Source organism: Opisthocomus hoazin, chromosome 4 (assembly GCF_030867145.1).
Source record: "Opisthocomus hoazin isolate bOpiHoa1 chromosome 4, bOpiHoa1.hap1, whole genome shotgun sequence".
Taxonomy (NCBI): domain Eukaryota; kingdom Metazoa; phylum Chordata; class Aves; order Opisthocomiformes; family Opisthocomidae; genus Opisthocomus; species Opisthocomus hoazin.
The window spans coordinates 33,338,379-33,361,506 of NC_134417.1; the positions used below are offsets into that span (position 1 = coordinate 33,338,379).

Genomic DNA, 23,128 nt, shown 5'->3' on the forward strand with positions numbered 1-23,128 from the left:
GTTGATTCAAGAATTCATGGAGCTGCTGAACAAACCAGCTTGTGGAACTGATTTTGTTGAAAAGTTGTATTTAAAAAAGAAGTGTGTTTGTTTTCTGGGCTGTTCAGGCAGATTTTTTTTTTTTTTTCCCCTGACCTAGTTTGATTAACAGAATCATAAGCACTTAAACTCTCACAGTAGAGAAGGCTGAGTAGAGGTGGAAATGAGAGACCAGGAGCCACTGATACAGCAGACAGATGATGTCTCTTCTAGGTAAAACTGACACCAAATAGCATTTGAAGGTAGTTGATCTGATGGTAGCATTTGATGTAGGTCCTCCCTCTAAATTTAAACACCCTTTAATGATACAGAACTTCAGCATATGGGATGACAACATGATATAAATTTCAAGGTTTAGAGAAGTATTTTTAGGTATTTCTTGATAAGAAATAGGTTTAACTGTGCTGTAAACTTAAAATACCATGTTTCTGTAACATAGAATAGTAAAAAACACACTAAAGTTTACTTCCATCTATTTCTCTGTGACTAATTATATAAAAGAGTAGATGTGCTGTAGTGGTTGTTGTAGTGAAATACTATTAATAAAATATGTTAATATTTCCTATGTAGTATTTCGGAACTAGAGATTTTTGTTAGTCGGTCTGGTTTGGTATCTGAAATACCCGAGCTGACAGTGGCCTTGAGAATCTTTTTCTTCCCACGGAAATGAGAATGTGCTGTTTAAGTTTGAAAGAAAATCATGTTTTGTTTTGCTTTAGAAAATCCAGAAAGTACAGTAGCAAGCAACTACAAAACTTCTAGGCACATTTTTTTTTTGTCTGCCGACAGCACAGGTGAAAAGCCCTTTGAGGTGCTGGAAGTGTGATTCTTTCCCCTGCCCCTGCAGCTTGCATAACTTAATGTGGAAATAGTTAGCAACTCTGAAATCACAGCAGTGAACAATTTTTCTTGCTTAGCCTGAGAGAGTAATATTGTTTCTTGACCATAATTTTTTCATGAATCTCTGTGCTGTTAGCAAAAGTTTGGTGTAAATGAAGGAAACAGATCTGGCAGGTTACAGCACTAATTTATAATTAACTTTTAAGTCTTTTTTTTTTTTTTTTTTTAGTCTGGCAGTATGTGTGTGTTTTATTGATAGTTTATTTCCAGGTGCTTTAACTGTAATAAGAGTCTACTGAAAAGGTTTAGAATAGGTTTATAGAGAGTATTGTCTTGTTTTGCATTTGGGGTATGTGAAGTAAAATACTAAAAGTAAATTTCCAAGAGTTTCTAAGTATTACAGTTTAGTTTAACATAGCTGAAAAATACCTAGCTGCAGTTGAACTGTCATTTTGTTGTATTGTGCTGTGTAAAATCCTGTAACATAAAAGATCTGAGTTTTTTGAGGTGCTTTTGAGAAGTTGACAACTTAGGTCTAAGCTTAATGCACTGTTTTTTGACAGTTGAAATGTATTATCTTTTTTGTTTTGCTTTCTAGCAAATATTGAATTTTTTTGCAGGCTGATGGGAAAATCTTGTTAATACATTCTGTTGCTGAAATTCTGCTGCCTGAGGAAGAATTTTTTTTTAATTTGAGGAAAAGCATAGAAGGATGTGGTGGGGTGTGGTTGGGTTTTTTTTGTGGCTTTTTTTTTTTTTTTAACTAAAACCCAAGTTTTGTAGGTGCTTGGAGAATTTCAATGATGACTTCAGATAGGATTTACTACATGGTAATTTCTCCATTAGAAAGATTGCATATGCTCAGGGTGAGAGACCTGTATGGTGTCTGGATCTGACAACAGCTTACAGTTAGAGCATGCCTGCCACTCCAGAGCAAACTGATGTATAAAACCAGTGCCTGTTTGTGGTGTAATTGCCTGCACCAGTTTTTCCCTAGTGTTGGTCAGAGTTCCGGACAAATCCTTCCTGCTTTATACCTGTGCACAGTAAGCCACAGCTGTCCATGGGATCATCCAGATGATCAGTGTTTCAGAAAATGAACAATCACAGACATGAGCTTTTATTTATTGTTGGTCAGCTTCATCCACCTTACTATTCAACCCTTGGGGACAAGTGGCTGCAGCTCAGTGAGTGGTATGGGTGTGAGAATACAGAGTTGGGAAGGGTGGGATGATTGTAAGATGCCATCGCTGCTGAAGAAATTGCTTGGGTGAATACCTTCACTATGTAATATTGAATCTAAATTGATAACTTTGTGGTATCTGAAGTGACAGTTCAGGAAGCCACATCAGATGCATACTTTGAGCTTACCAGTGCATCCAGTCCAGGGAACCTTGTGGAAGCTCACAGGGCTGTGGGCATGGTAACTGTGAGGTAGAAGAGGTTGACAAGCAGCCCGGTGTAGTTCGTAGAGCAGGGCTGTGCAGTTAAATACATTCCTTTAAAGCTCGAGGTTCTGAGAAGCAAATGTGAAAGCATTTTCATTTGGCTTTATGGGAGGTAGAAGTAGTGCTCCCCCCCTGCCTATACCCATACCCTATCTGAATTGTTTTATTCTTTCATTACTTTGTCATTACTCTAGGCAGCATAACCCATGACGACTTATTTTATTGTTCAGACTGCATATGCAGTTTCTCTGTTGGGTTTTATATTGTCCCCCATCCTCACCCTCCCTGCTTCCCCCTCCCGCATTGAAAGTGTTGGTTCAAGCGTGCTCTTAAGTGCGGTATTGTATCAGTATATGCATATATTTAAAGTATGTGAATAACCTTTGAGTGCTCCACTGGAGTCATTACCTTGGTTTATTCCAGAGACTTTTCTTCTTCTCAGCTTTGTTATCAAAAACATTTTCAGTCCCTTCTCATCTTTTTCCTCGTACCCTGTTTTTTTCTTACCTTGCAACTTTTGCCTTTTTTCAGATTATTTCACAAAAAAGAACTGAAGTTATACTATACACAGTATGTTTTAATTTATAAATATCTCCAAACTGGAATCCTGACTAGAGGGAAGGTAATGTAATATTGTTACAGTATAAAATACTATGTAATATTTAGCCCAGTTGCAAACCAATAGCATTCTCTTGAAAGGGCAGACCCCCTCATTTGTTTTTCCATGCTTTCCAGTTTCGAAATTTTCATTACTTCTTTTTCCTGAAATTTGGCACAGTAGCCAGAGAAGCTTAAATACAGTCTTTGACAGCAGTGTCACTGCTTGAATAGACTGCCTAATTTAGAGAATTATCTGTGTGCTTGTCTGTCACTGATGGTTGTTACCAATACAATCCAAGAAAAATAGAACGTTGTCTTTAAATAAGGCTGTGTCTATGTTCTGTAGGCAAAACAGGAGCAATCTGAGGTGAGATTTTTTTCTACACTTCTTTGTCTCTCATGAGTTCTAAATGTACTGTACGCACTTTGGCTGCTGAAAGTAAGTGTTGGCTGATAAAAGCTTATAGGCATGAAGTTTCTTTAAAACTTATAGTAAAGAACGCAGATCTTCTACGTACCTTCATTATGAAATGCTCAGCAGAGTTTGTTTAAAACACAAGTGTGTATGCTGTAGGACGCTGCCATTTTTTGGTTGTTTTTTTATTTCCAGCTATGCAAGCATGAGTAGAAATGGGAAAGAATAGCTATGTGTTTGTTTTTATTTTCTTGTAGGGTATTTTTGAAATCAGTGTTTAGGTGGGTTCAGTATGTGTCATTCCTAATACCGTAGTTCAAACTCCTTATTGGTCAGAAAGAGGCAGAAGTTTTGTTATTTTTCTTGTGTTTGACAGTGGTCTGTGTAGAATTACATTGGTCCTCTCGTTAGTAGAATTATCTGATGTCCAGTTCTACCCACGCCCTGAGGTGTGCTGTGCACGGGTATACTCTATAGCTCAGGGAACTGGGCAGCTGTAATATTACAAGTAATGGAGAACTATGGCTGGTGTGAGAGCTGGGGAGTGGAGTGTAGCAACGCTCAGCTGCAGCGTGGGGTCACTTCAGTTCTGCAGTGCTGTGCTCCGGGAGGGCTGGCTGTGTTCAGTGCAGCTTTGGACCTGAGGTATTAAGCATTTGCATTTACGTGTGGCACATGCATCTCCTTGCTTGCTGCGGCGTTGGGGTGGTTGCGTGGTCTGGAATGAGACAGTCCATCTGTCTGCGGGTGTGCTAGGTTCACACTAGAATCACTTGGGAGGTCTCACAACACTTCCCAGTGTTCCCTCCTCTGCAAAGAGGATGCAGGGAGTTATGGTAAGGTTTCCCTCCTTAGTGTGATGCCAGGTGAGATGTGGGAAGGTTAGCTCAGGTTCTGCATGGAAGTCATCCTGCACTTTGGGAGATGAGTTTCTCTAGAAACAACGTAACTGCTTCATACTTATGCTTGCTTTCTTGCATCTGTTTTAGAGGTGCAGTAATCTGCCCACAAATAACTGAGTTGACTGCTACGTGGTTTCTTTCTTTTGCGTGAATGCTCTCAGGGCTGGGCTGTTTGGCAGTTAGATGGTTTCTGTAGCCCTGTGTATGAAAAGGATGAAAAAATGGGAAAGAAAAAGATTTTAAAACAATAAAAACGGCTAGCAAGATTCAGAAAGGCAAATGGGGACAGAGAAGAGGGATATGGCCTGGGGGCTCTCAGAATCAAACCGTTACACTAAGACAATCCAGTATCATGTTTTTATTTACTAAATGGAAGCTGTTTAACATTATGCTGTCTTCTTAAGACAGGCTTAACTAGTCTTAGATGGGATTTAGCTTGTGCTGCTTACTGTAGGGAATATTCCGAAACTTTGTATGAAAAGTTGACTAGTTCCAGCAAATTGAGCTTAAAATTCACTAGCCTTTCTGCTCTGCAACCCTAGCTGCAAATCCCATACAACATAACTTCATGAAAATGTATAGGCTTTTTTCTTGTTCGGCAGAGTGAAAAGTGTGTAGTTTGTTACAGCTCAGTGTACTTACGAATGTGAACAGCAGAAATGGTGGAAGAAGATGATTCGGGAAAGGTTTTTCTTATGCATAAGTACTAGTGCAAGTGAACCAACAGTCGGCTTGAGACAGCACCTACAACCCTGAATTTGCCACAGAGACTGGATTTATGCTGATTTTTCCCTGAAGTCTTTTAATTCTCCAAATTACTTTTCCTTTCAGGGATGAAGGTAGTGTCCAGCACCCTTCTGTAAGAGTTCATCTTTCTATCTCATTTTTTGCTCCCCCAGCCCTGACCCAACATGGGCTGTCCTTGTCTGGGAAACTTCTTATCCTAGTTTCTCAGGTTTAGTTTCTTATAAGTATAGTTTTTGGGGCAACCTTTGAATTGACATAAAAAATTGTCAGTGGCATTTGGCTATAGTCATAATGTGAAGATGATGGATCAATTGCACTGTGAGAATTAACTCTGCTATGAATATGTTGTTCTTTCCCTGCGTTGTGTTTTGTTGTGGGTTTTTTTTTCCCCATTCTTTCTTTTGAGATTAGGGACAGAAAAACAATTACCTCTTACCACAGTACATGTGTTAACACTGTAATTCTACTTTGTTGATGTGCAGCTGCCCAGAAACATACAAATATGGTTCACTTGGTTTGAAAAACTGCTGCTCAGAATTCTTTAATAAATTTTCAGGGATTTTCAAAATTAATATTCTACAAACACGCATCCAGGACACTTTGCTTCTTGCTTATTCTATAACCTATACATGCATGTGCTTCCTTTTCACTTAATCCTTTTTCTCTTAATACAAGCTTGCCATTTAAGAGGCCATTTCTCATTTGTTTACACGTATTTGAGTTAATGCAAAATGTGTATCCCCCTGACTATTGCACATTAACATTATTACTTTACCTGGAAGAACTTTTTCTTGCTATAACTTGACATAAGCAACAGTGCACTTTTTCATTTTCTGTGACTTGTTATTTGGTGCCTTGAACATTAAATTGTTGTCTGTGTTGTGCCCCAGATAGCAGCTTCAAACTAGTGCGAGAAGAGTGTTATTGTCAGTCCCGTTTGCTTTCAGATGAAAGGCCTGGGTTTCGCTGTTTTAAAAGGAAAAAAGTGACGCTGTTTTAAAAGGAAGTATTTGTTTTCTTGTAAAGTATTTTTATTACCATTTTAATAGAGTAGATAACAATGATGTTCATTACTGAAAATTTGAATAGACTGGATTTGTTTATTCAATGGAGATACGTTTCTATCGGGTCTTAAATCCTTGTTTGTGGCATCTTCTGGGGGCTGTATTTCAGTTGTATGAAATAAAGATGGGAATTCTGTTGTGGTTTGTTTGTTTTTAATACAACTATATATGACTTCCACATAGATCTGCTTTTGATGAGCAGGGCTTATCTGGCAATTTAATTTCAGATAAGAAAGCTTTTTTTTAAGCCAGAATCATTTGTTATTCTCCAAGAAACTAGAATAAGAAGGGCTGTGATTGATGCAGTATTAGAGTAAGCAAACCTAATCTGTGTCTTGTTTTTCTGGGATATGCTAGTTCGCTATTGTCAGCCTAGCTTTCATTTATCTTTTGAATTCATTGGTACTTCTTCCATGTCTTTTGGCTGAACCATAACTGAAGTGATTTAGATGTTCTGTATTACAAATTGAGATTCTGCCTTTCTGTTATTTAACTATACTTATTCTACGTCTAATTTATTTCCAGTTAATAGGATGTTTTTCCATATTTTTACTTTGCTTAGTTTAGCGTGTAATACAATGCATTTTGTGTACTTCGTAACACTTTTATGCAGTTTTCTAATCAATAACGTAGTGCACTTTGAAATACTGATTGTCTACTGTACTCTAACAGAAATGGTCCATGATTTTTTTTTTTTCTAATAATTTTTTATCTCTTTCTCTTTTAACCGCTGGTGTTGTGGCAAATGAGATGAGGCATGGAAGCAGAGCAACTGTGCTTGACACTTTGCTCTAGATCTATCTCCTGCTGCTGGTCCTCCATCCTCTCCTTCGCTCTAGTCGGGTGCTTTGGGCATTATGTAAAATTTATTTATATGCTTTGCCTTTTTTCCTCAAAGGGTACTTCCCGTGGTTTGGGTCAGCAATTCTGCGATTTGTTTGTTGATTCATTTTCATTCTAAATCTAAAAAAACAACAATTTTTCTTACAAAATATGATTTAATATCTTGCATAAAAAATGGATGTCAGGCTCTCGTAGACCTTTTGTTCAGTGTAAATGTGTTCAGTGTAAATGAAGGCATAGTACTGAGAATAAACAGTTTCTGTATTGATGCTCCCTCCAATCATCATGAAGTCTGATAGAACTCAATCCAACCTGTACCGAACTGCTGAAAACAGAGCTCTGCCTACAGCAGCAAAGAGCTTTCAGTAACCTGGATAAAGCTATACTCACAACTGTCAGAGAGCTGTGGTGCAGGGCAGGGGAGCTAGCACTGGACATTTGACTCCAGCCTGAAGAAGACACCTCTGTTCACGTTTATGTACCTTCATAGTTAGAAGGGCTGGAATTGTTTCAGCTGAAATTGATTACAGAATCATAGAATCATTAAGGTTGGAAAAGACCTTGAAGATCATCAAGTCCAACTGTCAACCCATCACCGCCATAGCTACTAAATCATGTCCTGAAGTGCCTTATTGACACATTTTTTTGAGCATCTTCAGGGATGGTGACTCAACCACTGCCCTGGGCAGCCTGCTCCAATGTCTGACTACTCTCTCAGTAAAGAAATTTTTCCTGTGCTTATTTGAGAATGTATTAACCTTGGGCAACTGGACATTTCAGCCCACAATGGCTATTGTGAATGCTATTTAGAGCTATTCAACGAGATACTGTAGGTAGCTACAGCGCAACTCTTGAGAGTGGTGGCGTGAAAAGCCGGAGCTGAAGACTCAATAGTCAGAGGGCTATTAAGCAGGTATTCATTGCGGCGCTGGGCACATGGGGGATCTCTCCTCCAAACGTGCACACCAAACACCCTGTCATTTCAGGTTAAATACAATCACAATGTACATATTCATTATATTTCCGAGAAATGTTTAGCATATTCATGACTTTTCTGAGAACAAATTAGCGTATGTTAATATCTTTCACGCATGTCTGTTAGTGTCCACGGGTGGTCTTTGGGGGTCTCAAGATGAAGGCTTATACTCCTCATCACAGTGTCCGCTGGTTGACCTTTGTTTCTACGCAGACTCAGTTCTAAGATCACGTATACCGTGTCCTTCCAGGTTGTTTTGCTCTGGTCTTGTTGCCCTCTTGGTGCCTCTTTATCTCTGTAGCTTGGTACATCTGCCCTCCCAAGGCTGAGCTGTCTGGGGTAGACTTATTTAGGAGCCCCTCTAGCTTAGAGCTTTCCTGCCTTCTCAAAACAGCAAGTCGAGTTTGTCTAAGTAGTGTTATTGAGGAGCCTCTTTATCTTAAAGCTTTCCTGTCTTCTCAGAACAGCAAGGATCTAGTTTAGTTTAATTACAATCACTCTGGTAAGTGGAAATTATACATTTACAGGTATCAAATCCCTCCTTTTGAGGATTTGTAGCTAGAAAGCTACGAATCCTCACTATTGTATTTTATAGGTATTTTCAAATTTCTCAGCCTTTTATTCCAAGGGTCTGGGAAAAGTATTTTCCAGTTTCTGTTTGGTGCCTAATCTTGTTCCTTTTCCAGTCACTGTATGTCTCAACTGAATCCTGACAACACCAAAGGAAACATTTGAGAGATATGCAAACAAGTATTCTTAAAACCATCAGGGTGATTAATTCCATCGATAATTGTTTTAATCATTCTAAATTAGGGAGTCAAGAGGTTCCTTTATCCCATAAATCTCAAAACCCCAAGGAAGTATCGTCCGAAGCTACTTTATGGAACACTTGTGTGTTCTCCCAGAGCATATTCAGATCTGCTTCTATCTGTCTGTCTTTATTGATATATGCACAGCAACTGGTATTAATGATCATACACACTCCCCCTTCTTTTGCGGTCAATAAATTTAATGCCATTCGGTTCTGTAGCACAACTTTACTAAGGGATGATGCTTCTGTCTGTAAATTTTCCATAGTATGTATTGTTAGATTTTCTATCTTCTCTAAAACTGTGGAAATGTTTACTATGGCTTTTTCTAGTTTGCTTACTCCTAACCATGGCAAAAACCATCTGACAAAGCTATGAAATTTTGTTCCCCTACTTACAAATGGGTTGTCTTCCCATTTGGCTCGTTTCCATGTTGTTCTCAATATGCCTTTAGGTATTTGGGACTGGATCTATATTTGGTCCTGGCTGACTAGGTGACCTATGGTACACATTCCCTTCCAACCTGCAGGGAGTTGCTTTCTGCTAATGCCATCGCCACATAGCCATGAATACCCGTCGGGTAATTTACAGGGCCCGTCAGTGGCTGTAAGATTAGCTCCATAAAATGTTCCGCGGTTTACCCAGCCGACTGATACATTCCTAAAATAATCCCAGTTCAAGGGGCTATAGATTTCTAATTGGGTTCTGTTACAAAAATTAATATATACCATACCTGTCCCTTTCAAATCCCAAGTCCCCACTTCTACTGTAGTTTTGTTGATTCAATAATCATTCCACCCGTCCCTGCAAGTACAATTTTTGTGTGTATGGAAGGGGGTTTGGCACGAACAAGTGTTGGATCTTGCTTTCCATAGGCAACTATTATTGCTGACCAATATCTGGGTGTTGTTATCTAATATCTGTAGGTCAAATTTTGGCCCTGTCATGTAGGTTGAGTTGTCATAATCACAGTATCCTCCATCGTGTCTTTTCCAAAACTCGGGCCAAGTATTATTGTCACAGTTCCAATGAGTAGACCCTACCCTGTATAAAGGGAGTCTCGTGTTACCTTTTGGTAAGGCAGTACAAATCTATCAATCCTTAGCTCCTGTGGCTTTTGCTGTTATCTGAATTGCATTGTAATATAAGTTCTCACTCCAAGTGTTGACTAATAAGCCTAGGTTTAACAAAGTTACCGCCGTAATTGTAGTTTCAAACCGCCAGCCTTTTCGACAGTCCATCTTGGTTCAGGAGCTTTCTTCACTCAGGAATAATGGATCCAGGCCAGTTGTTCCCGAATCTTGATTGCAGTGAAAGTGGTCAGCAATACCTGGTAAGGTCCATGCTACTTCTCTCTCAGTGGATCACCTGAAAAATTCTTAACATAAACCCAATCTCCAGGGCTAAACGGATGGATCGAGTGATCTAACCCCTTAGCCCTGGTACTCAAGACATTTTTACTAATATTTTCTAATTGTTTTCCCAAGGATATAACATAATTCTGTAGATACTGATTTCCCAGCTGGTTCAAATCTTCCCCTTGATAATTTAGCCTGATATGGTCTCCCATATAGTATCTCACAAGGGCTTAGATTTTCTTTGGCCCTAGGTTTTACATGTATCCGAAGTAGTGCAATAAGCAATGCTTGGTACCAATATAGATTTGCTTCTTGGCATATTTTTGTTATTTGTTGTTTTATCATGTGGTTCATCTTTTCTGCTTGCCCACTGGCTTGTGGTCTGTAGGGCGTATGTAACTCCCAATTGATTCTTAATAGTCTGCTGACCTGTTGCACTGCTTCTGCACAGAAATGTGTCCCCTTATCCGAGGAGATAACTGTTGGTACCCTAAACCAAGGTATTATTTCATTTAATAATACCTTAGTTACCTCCCTTGCTTTGTTTGTTCTATGAGGGAATGCTTCTGGCCAACCTGAAAAAGTATCTGCAAGTACTAATAAGTACCTGTACTCTCCTTTTCTTGGAAGTTCAGAGAAATCAATTTGCCAGTGGTCTCCTGGTACACTTCTTTTTCCAATACTTCCTAACTGTACCCGGTTACCTGTGTTGGGGTTATTCTTAAACATATTTCACACTGTTGGGTTACTTGTCGGACTGTAGTATACATATTTTTCCTTATTCATTTCTGATTTAAAAATTTATACAGAGAGTCTGCTCCCCAATGTGTTCTATTGTGTTCTTTTTTAACCACCCCCCATATCTGTTTAGCAGGGATTATGATTTTGCCGTCACTTGAGTGGGCCTATTCCTGGGATGGAATCTGTCCTCCTAATCCCTTTATTAATTCTTCATCATTTTTAGAATACTCAATATTTTTTTTTGTCAGTTAAGTTTATACTTCTGTTGTCTGGGATTAAGGCTAAAATCTTTCTGCTGCTTGTTTAGCTTCATAGTCAGCCAACCTGTTACCTCTTTCCTGGTCAGTGTTACCCTGCAGGGGTCCTCGGCAGTGCATGATGGCAACTTTTGTTGGTAGTTGAATGGCTTCTAATAGGCGAAGGATTTCCTCAGCATATTTGATATGCTTCCCTTCTGCAGTTAGCAGTCCTCGCTTTCCTGCCTTCTCAAAACAGCAAGTCGAGTTTGTCTAAGTAGTGTTATTGAGGAGCCTCTTTATCTTAAAGCTTTCTTGTCTTCTCAGAACAGCAAGGATCTAGTTTAGTTTAATTACAATCACTCTGGTAAGTGGAAATTTTACATTTACAGGTATCAAGAGGAAGCCAGTCTTCGATGTAGTGGTTTTGTTTCAGGATGCTGTCAAAATAGTCGTTGCCAGCATAATCGCAGCATACGGTCCTTGATTTTGAAAAATGCTGAGCAGATTGGCATATTCTAACAACACATTTGGTTTGTAATGTAAAAATACAACTTCATTGCCAACAGTCCTGTAACATACAAATGAAGCACTTGGTACTAGGAGGGTGATCAGTAAAAGTGGAATCACTGTCCTGTTTGCAGTCAGATGGACAGTCTGGAGTTTTGTAGAATGCTTGAGAAAAGAGCAAGGTCTCTTATTCTGGCTGTTTTAAAACTCTTTATGTCTGAATTTCTAGAACTTTTTGACACTTGAGTGGCTGGGTAGGAGGACTGTACTTGGGGTGTGTCTCTGCACTTGAAATCAACTCCAGAAGCCTATTGTAGGAGTTGGTATATTGCTGAAGAGGACCACTCCTGCAAGGAGGGAAAGGTTTGTCTGCCGTGAACGTAGATGTCCAGAAGTTAATTGACAAGACTGGTGGCAAGGATTCCAGTGTGTATCTTTGCAGTGGGAGTCTTGATTTGTTCCCCTGCACCCCTTTAAATCCATTAGGTATCTTTATAGCGGCGTTAGAAGTGTTTAAAGCAAATGTGAATGGTTCCACTGATTTGTAATTACAATTACTGTTTTCCAGTGTCTGTCACTTAAGTATGTTATGTTTAGGTTTGGGAGTTTTTTGGGGTGGGTTGGTGTTGGTTTTTTTTGGATTGGGATGGTATTGCAGGTGTCTGATTGAAATGAATTAAAGAAATTGCATATGAAAGGTAATAAAGGAATGTCTTTATCCTACCTAACTTCAACTTCCTCTGTAAGCAGCAGCGTTGTGTTTGGTAATACTAACATGACATTGTTTCTTGTAGGATAATCATGGGTCAAACCGGAAAAAAATCTGAGAAGGGACCAATTTGTTGGCGAAAACGTGTGAAATCAGAATATATGAGACTGAGACAGCTCAAGAGGTTCCGACGCGCAGATGAAGTAAAGGTATTTAATCTTTTGGTTCTATTTCTTTAAAAAAAGGCACAAAAATTGATTTTCTTCCGAAGTATATGTTGTCTAGCAGTTAACACCTGCAATAACAATTTCATTGAATACTCTGTTAACATACTGAAAACTTGTCTTAACTCTGTGATCTTATAAACAGGTGTAATACATTTGTATGTGATTGAATCAGGCATGCAAAGTATCAGAAGAGACTGTGGAGAGCAAGTCTGGCAACTTCTTTAAATCATAGAGTCATTGAATCGTTAAGGTTGGAAAAGACCTCTAAGATCATCAAGTCCAGCTGTCAACCCAGCACCACCATGCCTGCTAAACCATGTCCCGAAGTGCCACATCTACACGTTTTTTTAACCCCTCCAGGGATGAGGACTCCACCACCTCCCTGGGCAGCCTGTTCCAATGCCTGACCACTCTTCCAGTAAAGAAATTTGTCCTAATCTCTAATCTAAACCTCCCCTGATGCAACCTGAGGCCATTGTCTCTTTTTCTGTCACTAGTTACCTGGGAGAAGAGACCAACACCTGCCTCACTACAACCTCCTTTCAGGTAGTTGTAGAGAGCAATAAGGTCCCCCCTCAGCCTCCTTTTCTCCAGACTAAACAGCCCCAGCTCCCTCAGCCGTTCCCCGTAAGACTTGTTCTCCAGACCCCTCACCAGCCTCATTGCCCTTCTCTGGACACGCTCCAGCCCCTCAATGTCCTTGTTGTAGTGAGGGGCCCAAAACTGAACACAGCACTCCAGGTGCAGCCTCACCAGGGCTGAGTACAGGGGCACAATCACCTCCCTACTCCCGCTGGCCACACTGTTCCTGATACAAGCCAGGATGCCGTTGGCCTTCTTGGCCACCTGGGCACACTGCTGGCTCATGTTCATCTGGCTGTCGACCAGCACTCCCAGGTGCTTTTCTGCTGTGCAGCTTTCCAGCCTCTCCTCCCCAAGCCTGTAGCGTTGCATGGGGTTGTTGTGACTCAAGTGCAGGACCTGGCACTTGGCCTTGTTGAACCTCATACAATTGGCCTTGGCCCATCGATCCAGCCTGTCCAGATCCCTCTGCAGAGCCTTCCTACCCTCAAGCAGATCAACACTCTTGTCCAACTTGGTGTCATCTGCAATCTTACTGAGCGAGCACTCAATCCCCTTACCCAGATCAATGATATTAAACAAGACTGGACCCAAAACAGAGCCCTGGGGGACACTACTCGTGACCAGCCACCAGTTGGATTTAACTCCATTCACCACAACTCTCTGGACTCAGCCATTCAGCTGTTTTTTTACCCAGCGAAGAGTACGCCTGTTGAAGCCATGAGCCACCAGCTTCTCTAGGAGAGTGCTGTGGGAGACAGTATCAAAATCTAATTCCATGCTAAACCCCTGAGTCTCTAAACATGAGAACGTCGTTTGAGACAAAGAAAGGGATAATGAACTATAATGAGTTTCACTGACATTTAAACAAAATTTAGACAGTGGAGTTTTGAGCATTATTTTTTTTAAACCTGTCTGGTTTTGTTTATTTTTTTAGTAAATGTTATAATGCCTTAAGATGCTATCAGTTGAATTTAGAGTCTTTGATTTATTTGTAATGTTTACAACTGTGATTAATTTTTAGAGTATGTTTAATTCTAATCGTCAGAAGATACTGGAAAGAACTGAAATCTTAAATCAAGAATGGAAACAACGCAGGATACAGCCTGTTCACATCATGACTTCTGTGAGCTCATTGCGCGGGACCAGGGAGGTTGGTTAACATGTGTTGTGGTAATTCCGCCTACAAGGTTGTTAGCACGTTTTTGTGTTATTACTGGAAAGTTGGCTGTTCTTTATATTTTTTTTCTAGCATGACATGACTTGGTAGCTAAATGTTTTTTTTATACGAGTCTCTTATTAACGAATTTATTTATTATTTGCTTTGATTGTATGACTTCTGGAAAGCAATAAATATGTAGCAGGCTACCTAGCTTTGAACGATACACAAAATTAAACTTATTTATTTCTGATAATACTTGGATCATACCTCAGCATCCTTTTGTGTCACTGACATTGAGAGTTTAATCTTGCTCCTATTGGGGTTGACCCCCAGTGGTACAAATGAGTAGTTACTTTGGTTATTACTGAGTTAAAGCACATGAAAGCTGTGAACATACCCACTTGACAAAGTCTTCTTTATATTAGTCATTTAACCGCAGAGGTTCTAAAAGGAATTAGTTCAGTTGAAGCACCCTTGTGTTGCACAAGCAGACTGGACGTTAAATTCGTGAAAAACACTTGCAGGGTTGTGATGCAATTTGAGCACCTAAACTGGGGCTTTCGTGTTGGTAGCTCGAACAATGGTTTAAGCGTACTCCAACTTTCTGTATTCATCCCAGGTTGTGCTCTTTAGGCACTTCTCCAAACTAAGCCAGTTTGAAGATGTTTCACATGTAATAATCTGAAAAGCTAACTTTTCAGTAGGATGAGAATGAAAAGACAACTGTGAATAGGTTAAAAAACCCAAAACAAAACACTTTGTCTTCAAGGAAGTTTGTCAGATTTTCCATTTCCTAAAATGTTACAGGAGATCCGGAGGCAGGTGTGTCACAGAGGTGCATTTATGTGCATGCCTGTTCAAATGCAAACAGGCAAGGACCTTTGCCTGAGTGTTTTCTTTTAAACATGATTGAATATGCAATTACTGATGTAAAGCTCTACACCTATTATATGACACTGTACGATCAGAACTTCTAATGTATTTGACACAAGTACACATAAAATTTTCACTTTTGTTAGTAAGGGATCATTCTTCACCATTCCTCTTTCCTTTTTTTTTCTCCTTTTTTTTATAGCTTGATTCACTATTCTGCTATGTTAATTTCCTGCCTGAATTGATTTCCTGCCTGAACTGATAGAGCACACTAATTACTGCATTCAAAACCAGTCTCTGTCTCATGAATCAGAACTCTAGAGCTTCATTTCAGATTGCCATAATTTATAGTGAGAGAAGTGAGACAAAGAAATGGTGGGGTTTAAAAGATGACTTTAAAATCTTTTTTGTGAATATACTGAATTTTTTTAAAGTTGCATGGGACAATGGCTAGAAGTTTAGTGACCTGATGGAAAGGTTTTGTGAGAGCCTTCATGTGTTTGGTGAAGACTGCAGGGCATCGCTGGTGACATAGGGTTTCTCCAATGGCTAGTCCAGTCAGTATCAACCAGAGACCGTAATGTGTCCTGTCCTAGCCTAATAAACTTTAAGCTGAGTTCCATACCAAAACAGTGGGGCAATATGACTGAAACTTAGTACCAAATACTCTGAGTCATTTTGACATAGCTCATTTGTCAGCCCAAAACGTCTCATTCTGAACAAAAGCAATGATTTTTAAAATACATGGAAAAATATGCTAGATAGCTGCTAGCTAGAAAATGAAACATTAACCTGAAAACAGGGGTAAAGCACTAGCATAGGACAGTGTCTTCAGTGCTGATATACACAGCAGAAATCTATTTTTATTTGCTGCAGATTAAAAAGAAAGTACATAAATCTGGCTTGTGTCATTCTACCGGGGTACTGTCTCTGTATATTGTTTGTTACATTACTTTGTGTATTTCTTTAGAAATGTGAAGCTCTGTTCATCTTTCCCTTCTGGAAAGGAGAAAGATCTTTTGTCTCCACTTCCTTTTTTCCTTTCAGGTAGCTATGATAGCTGTTCTAAATTTTATTTTACCTACCTCCAAATCTTCTTTGTTGTACTTTCCCTAGCTTTGTATGTTCCTCTCTGCTTTTGTTTGTAACTTTTTTCAGAGTTCTTCATACTACTGTCCAAGACATTGAGAAAAGTTGATCTGTGACTATTAACTGTTGAATAGTTGCAAGAATAACCTAGAAGTTGTCTGTGTTTCTATGGCATGTTTATCTTTTAGAGGCTACATAAACCTCTGAATCTCAAAAAAGTCCTATAGCTGAGAAAGTCATTGACATGTCCAGCATTGCCTATTAAGAGTTAACTTTCATTTTTCCATTGTAAGCAGTGAGCGTAATCAAAGGCTTGAGGATAGGTTGAAGATAAACAGACAATAATGGGGAAACAGGGCAGGAATTAAGAAGACATATGGAGGATTTATTTCTATAAGATGTCTTACTGGCATTGATGTAAAGTGGTGGTGTTTTTTTTTTTTTTTTTTATCAGAAGTAATACATGATTTCTGCAGTGTATGTATCTGAAGCCAGGGAAATTCAGCTGTGTCTCTGATGGCTTGAGTAAATACTCTAACATCAGTGTAACAGCAACAGGTACTAAATGATTTTTGAGTTCCTAAACATAATTTGTATTGTAGGTTGAATAGTCTGAGTAAAATACAATCACAGCCACTTAAGTGGAAAAAAAGGTCATGATCTATTAGCAAAGGTATTGACACAGAAATAATTCTTGTGTCTTTTTTTCCTGCTAAACCTATCCTTACTATTATGCCCTAAAAATCTGATCATTTTTTCAAAGGCTGATATGGCTAATTTTGACTCATGCTTTGAATTTTATACACAGTAGAGTGTTCTTCTGTGATTTTGTTTTTCTTTTTGTTTCTGATGTTGCTATTTAAGTGTAACTTCAACCTCTTATTTCAGTGCTCTGTTACCAGTGACATAGATTTTCCTAAACAAGTCATCCCCTTGAAGACTCTCAATGCTGTTGCTTCTGTGCCTATAATGTATTCTTGGTCTCCCCTTCAACAGAATTTTATGGTAAGTTTTAAAAAAAGTGCTGGGAGGAGAACTGTTATGGAGAAAAGGGAGGGATTAGTTTTAGAAATAAACCAGCAAAAATTTGTTGCCAGTTACCCTCCCTATCTTTTTGTTATTGATAATAAGCCAGTAATAATCAGGAATAGGCTCCCCCAAATAAAAAAGAAAAGGTAACTTTGCAAAATAAATGTCTCTTCAATGAACCTAAGTATCTCTAAAACATTGCTGAAAGGAGATGCTAAGTTTATTTAGTTCAGGTGACCAGCTGTCTTTGTATAGCATTCAACAAATTTAGATTTATTTGAAAGCATGTAATTAGTATAATGACAGATGTTTTCTGAGGGATGTGAATGTCTTTATGTAAGACCATCGACTAACATACCTGTAGCAGAATAGTAATTCTTATGGAATAAAGAAAACTTGATCCCAAAATAGTCTCTGCACGTTATGGTCATTCTCGTGTAGCGTTTTCTTCTGATTAGCTTCACTGTATGCAGAAGTCATAACATTAGGCTTCTGATGTAGGAATTTGGCTTATTTGAAAAGCTTAGCTTATTATAAATCTTTGTCACGTCATTATGTATATGATCACCTTTGCTGACTGGTTGTTATGATAGTAATCATAGCAAAGTGGCTTAAACAAACAGTTTTATTGGTATACGTACAGAGTTCTTCCACACATTTTTCTACTTGCTTTCAATTCATCAGTGTTTGGATATTTTGCGTGGCTGCAGAATCATGATCAGGAGGAAAGTTTACATTTATTTTCTTAACAATAGAAGGTTCTTCTGTAGTATTGGAAGATACAGCTGAGTATCAAGGTCCATAAATTCTACTGATAAAACATGGGAGTATTAATGCATTTAGTCTATATGCAGACAAAAAAAAATTACAGTGGAGTTCAAATTAAATTGCGAGGCATGTTTCTGTGCTTGCTGTTTAGACAACTTGAACTTACAGTCTTTTTGTGTCATATTTTCTGATCTCTGGCAAAGCACTGGAGGGATGTTTGCAGTAATAGCACGTTACTGTAGAAGAGAACCAAGGAAGGGAGAGTGAACTTCTCAAATGCAAGCTTCCCAAAGCTGGGTGGCTGACTGTGTTTCAAGGGTAGAAGCTTTGTGGAAACACCCTGCTAACCTGAATATTAGGAGCTAGTGTCATTATCTTGAGCCAGTCGCCACTACTGCAAAAAATTGTTGAACGAAGATGAGGGGTTTGTTTTATTTATCTAGTTAATGGTAAATGTACTAAAGCAGTGAAGCCAGTTAGTTAGCTGTGATAGCTAGACGCTCATAGATTGTGAAAATAGCAATGTAGAAATGGTCAATTGAAAACACAATTTAAAATTGTTTGGTTGTAACTGTTGTTACTAGGTAGAGGATGAAACTGTTTTACATAACATTCCATATATGGGAGATGAAGTGCTTGACCAGGATGGTACCTTTATTGAAGAACTGATCAAGAACTATGATGGCAAAGTGCATGGAGACAGAGGTGAGCCCAAGCACTCAGGTATACTAATCACTTTTTCCTACATAAATAATTGTTGTCAGTGTTGCTTGTTAAGGCTTGATGCTTGATTGTTACAGTGGTGTCTCTAGAATCTCTACGTTGGTTATAATAGACTTCCTTTATTTAAATACATTGCTTTGCATTTTCATAAGACTGCAAAGTATTAAAGTAGTAAGAGAAGCAGGAGAAATTAAACACATTAACTTTTTTCCCTAGACCATACAGTCATTCATCATAATGCCTAGGAGCAACCTGGAGAAGTTCTTGGCCTTCAATTTTATGCTCAGAGCTTTAGAACATAAGAGTGTTATGTCCCTATGTGTGTCCTGCCTAGCAGAATGTGGCAGGAAAAGTATGCAAAACTCTGATAATGACAACACTTGTGAATGCCATTTGAAAGGATAACCTCTTGTGGGTTTTGGGTTTCTTTCCTTTAAGGAAATTATTAGCTATTTAAAAACCTCCTTTCTCTAAGTTAGCTTATGGAGCAAAGTTGTATCCTTCTGTTGTTACACCATATATAAACATGTATGTGTTCTTAAGCGTAATTTACCTCTTAGTCTGCGTGGGAGCTGGACTACATGTGATGCCATCTGTCTCTTGGTCTGCTGAAGTCTCAGTGAAGTAGCAACCTTTCACTTGCTCTATGTGCCCACTTGGAACTGGCTTGTGCAAGCCCGAACGTTACAGTTGTAAAAGCTTCTCTGACTGCTCTGCTTCCCTGTTCACAGCAACGTTATCCACCATCCCTCCACCCAAATGGTTTTTCTTTTCTTAAAATTGATTGTATTCCTGTTAATGCTGGACCGACTGAGAGAGCAAGCTACTTTTTTTGAGTACATTGTGTGCCCCTCATGAAGGTTAAGCATGTGATTCAATAATAAAGGCTACTCAGTCCCACGCCAGTCTTATTAACGTCCTCAGGATAGCTGGTGCGTTTGTTTCATGAAGAACATGAAATGTTTCATGGGGTTTTGCCTTCGGATATTTTTACAGATTTACTGATTACTGACATCTTTGTCAGAGAGCTGGTCATGTGAAAATGGTGACATTACTAGTAAATGTATTCTATTATTGATTTAATTTACTATTAAATGAGTCTAGCTTTAAAATTAGTCTTGTTTCACCATCTTGAGTCTCAAGTTTATGATGGCAATTACTGTTATTATGGGTCCTTCAAAACTATATATCGAAAGTAGAAAGGAGGTTTTTTAGTCTGCCAATAACTAGTATTCTTGTATGACTGTAATTAAGTGTAAATGCTGTGGGAATCTCTCATCCAGAGGCATTCCTATGTAGGAGTCAGAATTTTAAGCTAGCTCTGTAACTGCACTTCTGGGAGACAAATTCATGCTAACCTCTGTGTGTATATTTAGAGTTCTGTTTAAAACATCCAAAAGAAGTACCTGCCTGTTTTCATTGTCTGCATAGGAATAAAACTGTTAGTTTCCTTCAAGTTATAGTTTGACATCCAACCCCAGTCTGGGTTCAAAAGGATGGTGATAAGCACAGGTCACAGTTATTTTTTGAAAAATAACAGCAGTCTGTCAACACCTAATCATGATTTTCCTCTCTGCAGAAATACCTTATTGTCTGTCTGTGCTACCCTCTAAATTTCACAGCAGAATGCAAGCTAATAAGCAGATAAATGCAGCATTGTATCATTCAGTTTTCTCTAATTTTTTTGTATATAACTGTATTCTTTTTTTATCACAATGCCAGTGGGGTCTGTAGCGGGGAAGTGGATGATACGGAACTACCAAACAAAAAATATCTCTGGGCATTCCCTAGCCTTCCAAGCATAGTTTCATAGACGGTTTGCATGTATTTCCAGACTGGCGTAACCCAATCATGTTGGAATTGGGATTCTGGCATTAAAATCTCTTAAATAGTCTAGCTAGTAAGTAATTTTTTGATCTTCCAAGGAAGAGAGATTTATTTATATCTACAGGTATGAAGCACAGGGAGTAAGGAAAAGAAAAATTTCAACAAGCTTTCTTCTCCCTTTCCCACTTATTAGTCTGAGAAGTAAATACTGACTATTTTTAACTATTCTCAGTTCGTATATTGAAACTAAGAGGGGAAACTAAGAGGAAGGCTAGGGACAATGTGGGGCCGCTGCTGAATGAGGCGGGTGTCCTGGTGACAGAGGATGCGGAGAAGGCAGAGCTACTGAATACCTTCTTTGCTTCAGTCTTCAGTGCTAAGACTGGACCTCAGTAATCCCAGGCCCCGGAGGTAAGAGAGGAAGCCTTCAAAGAGGACGACTTTCCCTTGGTCGAGGAGGACTGTGTGAGGGATCGCTTAAGCGATCTGGACGTCCACAAATCCATGGGCCCCGATGGAATGCACCCACGAGTGCTGAGAGAGCTGGCGGATGTCATTGCTGAGCCACTCTCCATCATCTTTGAGAGGTCCTGGAGGACAGGAGAGGTGCCCGAGGACTGGAGAAAAGCCAATGTCACTCCAGTCTTCAAAAAGGGCAAGAAGGAGGACCCAGGGAACTACAGGCCGGTCAGCCTCACCTCCATCCCGGGAAAGGTGATGGAGCAGCTTATCCTGGAGGTCATCAACAAGCAAGTGGAAGAAAAGAAGGTTATCAGGAGTAGTCAGCATGGATTCACCAAGGGGAAATCATGCCTGACCAATCTGATAGCTTTCTACGATGACATGACTGGCTGGGTAGACGAAGGGAGAGCCGTGGATGTTGTCTACCTTGACTTCAGCAAGGCTTTCGACACAGTCTCCCATGATATCCTCCTAGGGAAGCTGAGGAAGTGTGGGCTGGATGAGTGGTCAGTGAAGTGGATTGAAAACTGGCTGAATGGCAGAACTCAGAGGGTTGTCATCAGCGGCGCTGAGTCTAGTTGGAGGCTGGTAACAAGTGGTGTCCCCCAGGGGTCAGTACTGGGCCCAGTCTTGTTCAACTTCTTCATCAACGACCTGGATGAAGAGTTAGAATGTACCCTCAGCAAGTTTGCTGATGACACCAAACTGGGAGGTGTGGTAGACACACCAGAAGGCTGTGCTGCCATTCAGTGTGACCTGGATAGGCTGGAGAGTTGGGCAGAGAGGAACCTGATGAGGTTCAACAAAGGCAAATGCAGGGTCCTGCACCTGGGGAGGAACAGCCCCATGCATCAGTACAGGCTTGGGGTAGACCTGCTGGAGAGCCGCTCTGTGGAGAGGGACCTGGGTGTCCTGGTGGATGACAGGTTAACCATGAGCCAGCAGTGTGCCCTGGCTGCCAAGAAAGCCAATGGGATCCTGGGGTGCATCAAGACGAGTGTGGCCAGCAGGACGAGGGAGGTTCTCCTTCCCCTCTACACTGCCCTGGTGAGGCCTCATCTGGAGTCCTGTGTCCAGTTCTGGGCTCCCCAGTTCAAGAAAGATGAAGAGCTACTGGAGAGAGTCCAGCGGAGGGCTACAAGGATGATGAGGGGACTGGAACATCTCCCCTACGAGGAGAGGCTGGGGGAGCTGGGCTTGTTCAGCCTGAAGAAGAGAAGGCTGAGAGGGGACCTAATAAATGCTTACAAATATCTGCAGGGTGGGTGTCAGGAGGATGGGGCCAAGCTCTTTTCAGTGGTGCCCAGTGACAGGACAACGGGCAATGGGCACAAACTGAAGCAGAGGAAGTTCCATCTGAACATGAGGAAGAATTTCTTCCCTCTGAGGGTGACGGAGCACTGGCACAGGCTGCCCAGGGAGGCTGTGGAGTCTCCTTCTCTGGAGATATTCAAGGCCCGCCTGGACAAGGTCCTGTGCAGCCTGCTGTAGGTGACCCTGCTTCGGCAGGAGGGTTGGACTAGATGACCCACAGAGGTCCCTTCCAACCCCTACCATTCTGTGATTCTGTGATTCTGTGAAAATACAAAATTGTTTTTCATAAATTACAGTATTTGCCATAATTTCATTCAAGTGTAGGGATGATTAAAAATACTTCATATACACCTTGTGCTATTCTGTTCACTCCCAATTTTGCTGAATTTCAGAATGTGGATTTATCAATGATGAAATATTTGTTGAGCTGGTCAATGCACTTGGTCAATATAGTGATGATGAAGATGATGATGATGGAGATGACAATCCTGATGAAAGAGATGACAAGCAAAAAGATCGGGAAGGTAACAGGATGGGTATGTCTGCAGACTTTAAAAAATTATCTGAACTTGATAATGGCATTGGCTCTGTTGGACACAGGGGAAACTTCCAGCAGCTTCTCACAGAAGCCACCGCTGTAGCACCCCTGCTACCATAACCTGCCACGCAAACCCAATACATTTAGCCACTTTAATATTTTGTTAATGTTTATAAATTTTTAAGGATCCAGTCCCGTAAAGTCTTCGTTGTATGAATAACCCTTACTCACACACAGTCTTGCTGAATTATGTAGGGTTTTTTGCATTAGAAAAAAATATTTGTGTAGAGGATGGTA

At 40.0% G+C, this 23,128-nt stretch overlaps 1 protein-coding gene across 6 annotated transcripts in view; it reads left to right on the forward strand.

Moving 5' to 3' along the window:
• The window catches only part of EZH2 (enhancer of zeste 2 polycomb repressive complex 2 subunit), a 57,286-nt gene that overhangs the window by 12,248 nt on the left and 21,910 nt on the right, over positions 1-23,128 (forward strand). Inside the window, exons 3-7 of one of the 6 annotated variants that reach the window (XM_075418549.1) lie at positions 12,323-12,446; positions 14,071-14,199; positions 17,059-17,175; positions 18,552-18,690; positions 22,686-22,829. In XM_075418549.1, coding sequence (XP_075274664.1) covers positions 12,323-12,446; positions 14,071-14,199; positions 17,059-17,175; positions 18,552-18,690; positions 22,686-22,829 — 653 coding nt within the window. Of the gene's footprint in view, positions 1-12,322; positions 12,447-14,070; positions 14,200-16,704; positions 16,729-17,058; positions 17,176-18,551; positions 18,691-22,685; positions 22,830-23,128 lie in introns of those variants that run through there. The other 5 variants (XM_075418550.1, XM_075418551.1, XM_075418552.1 and 2 more) reach the window with 5 other exon arrangements.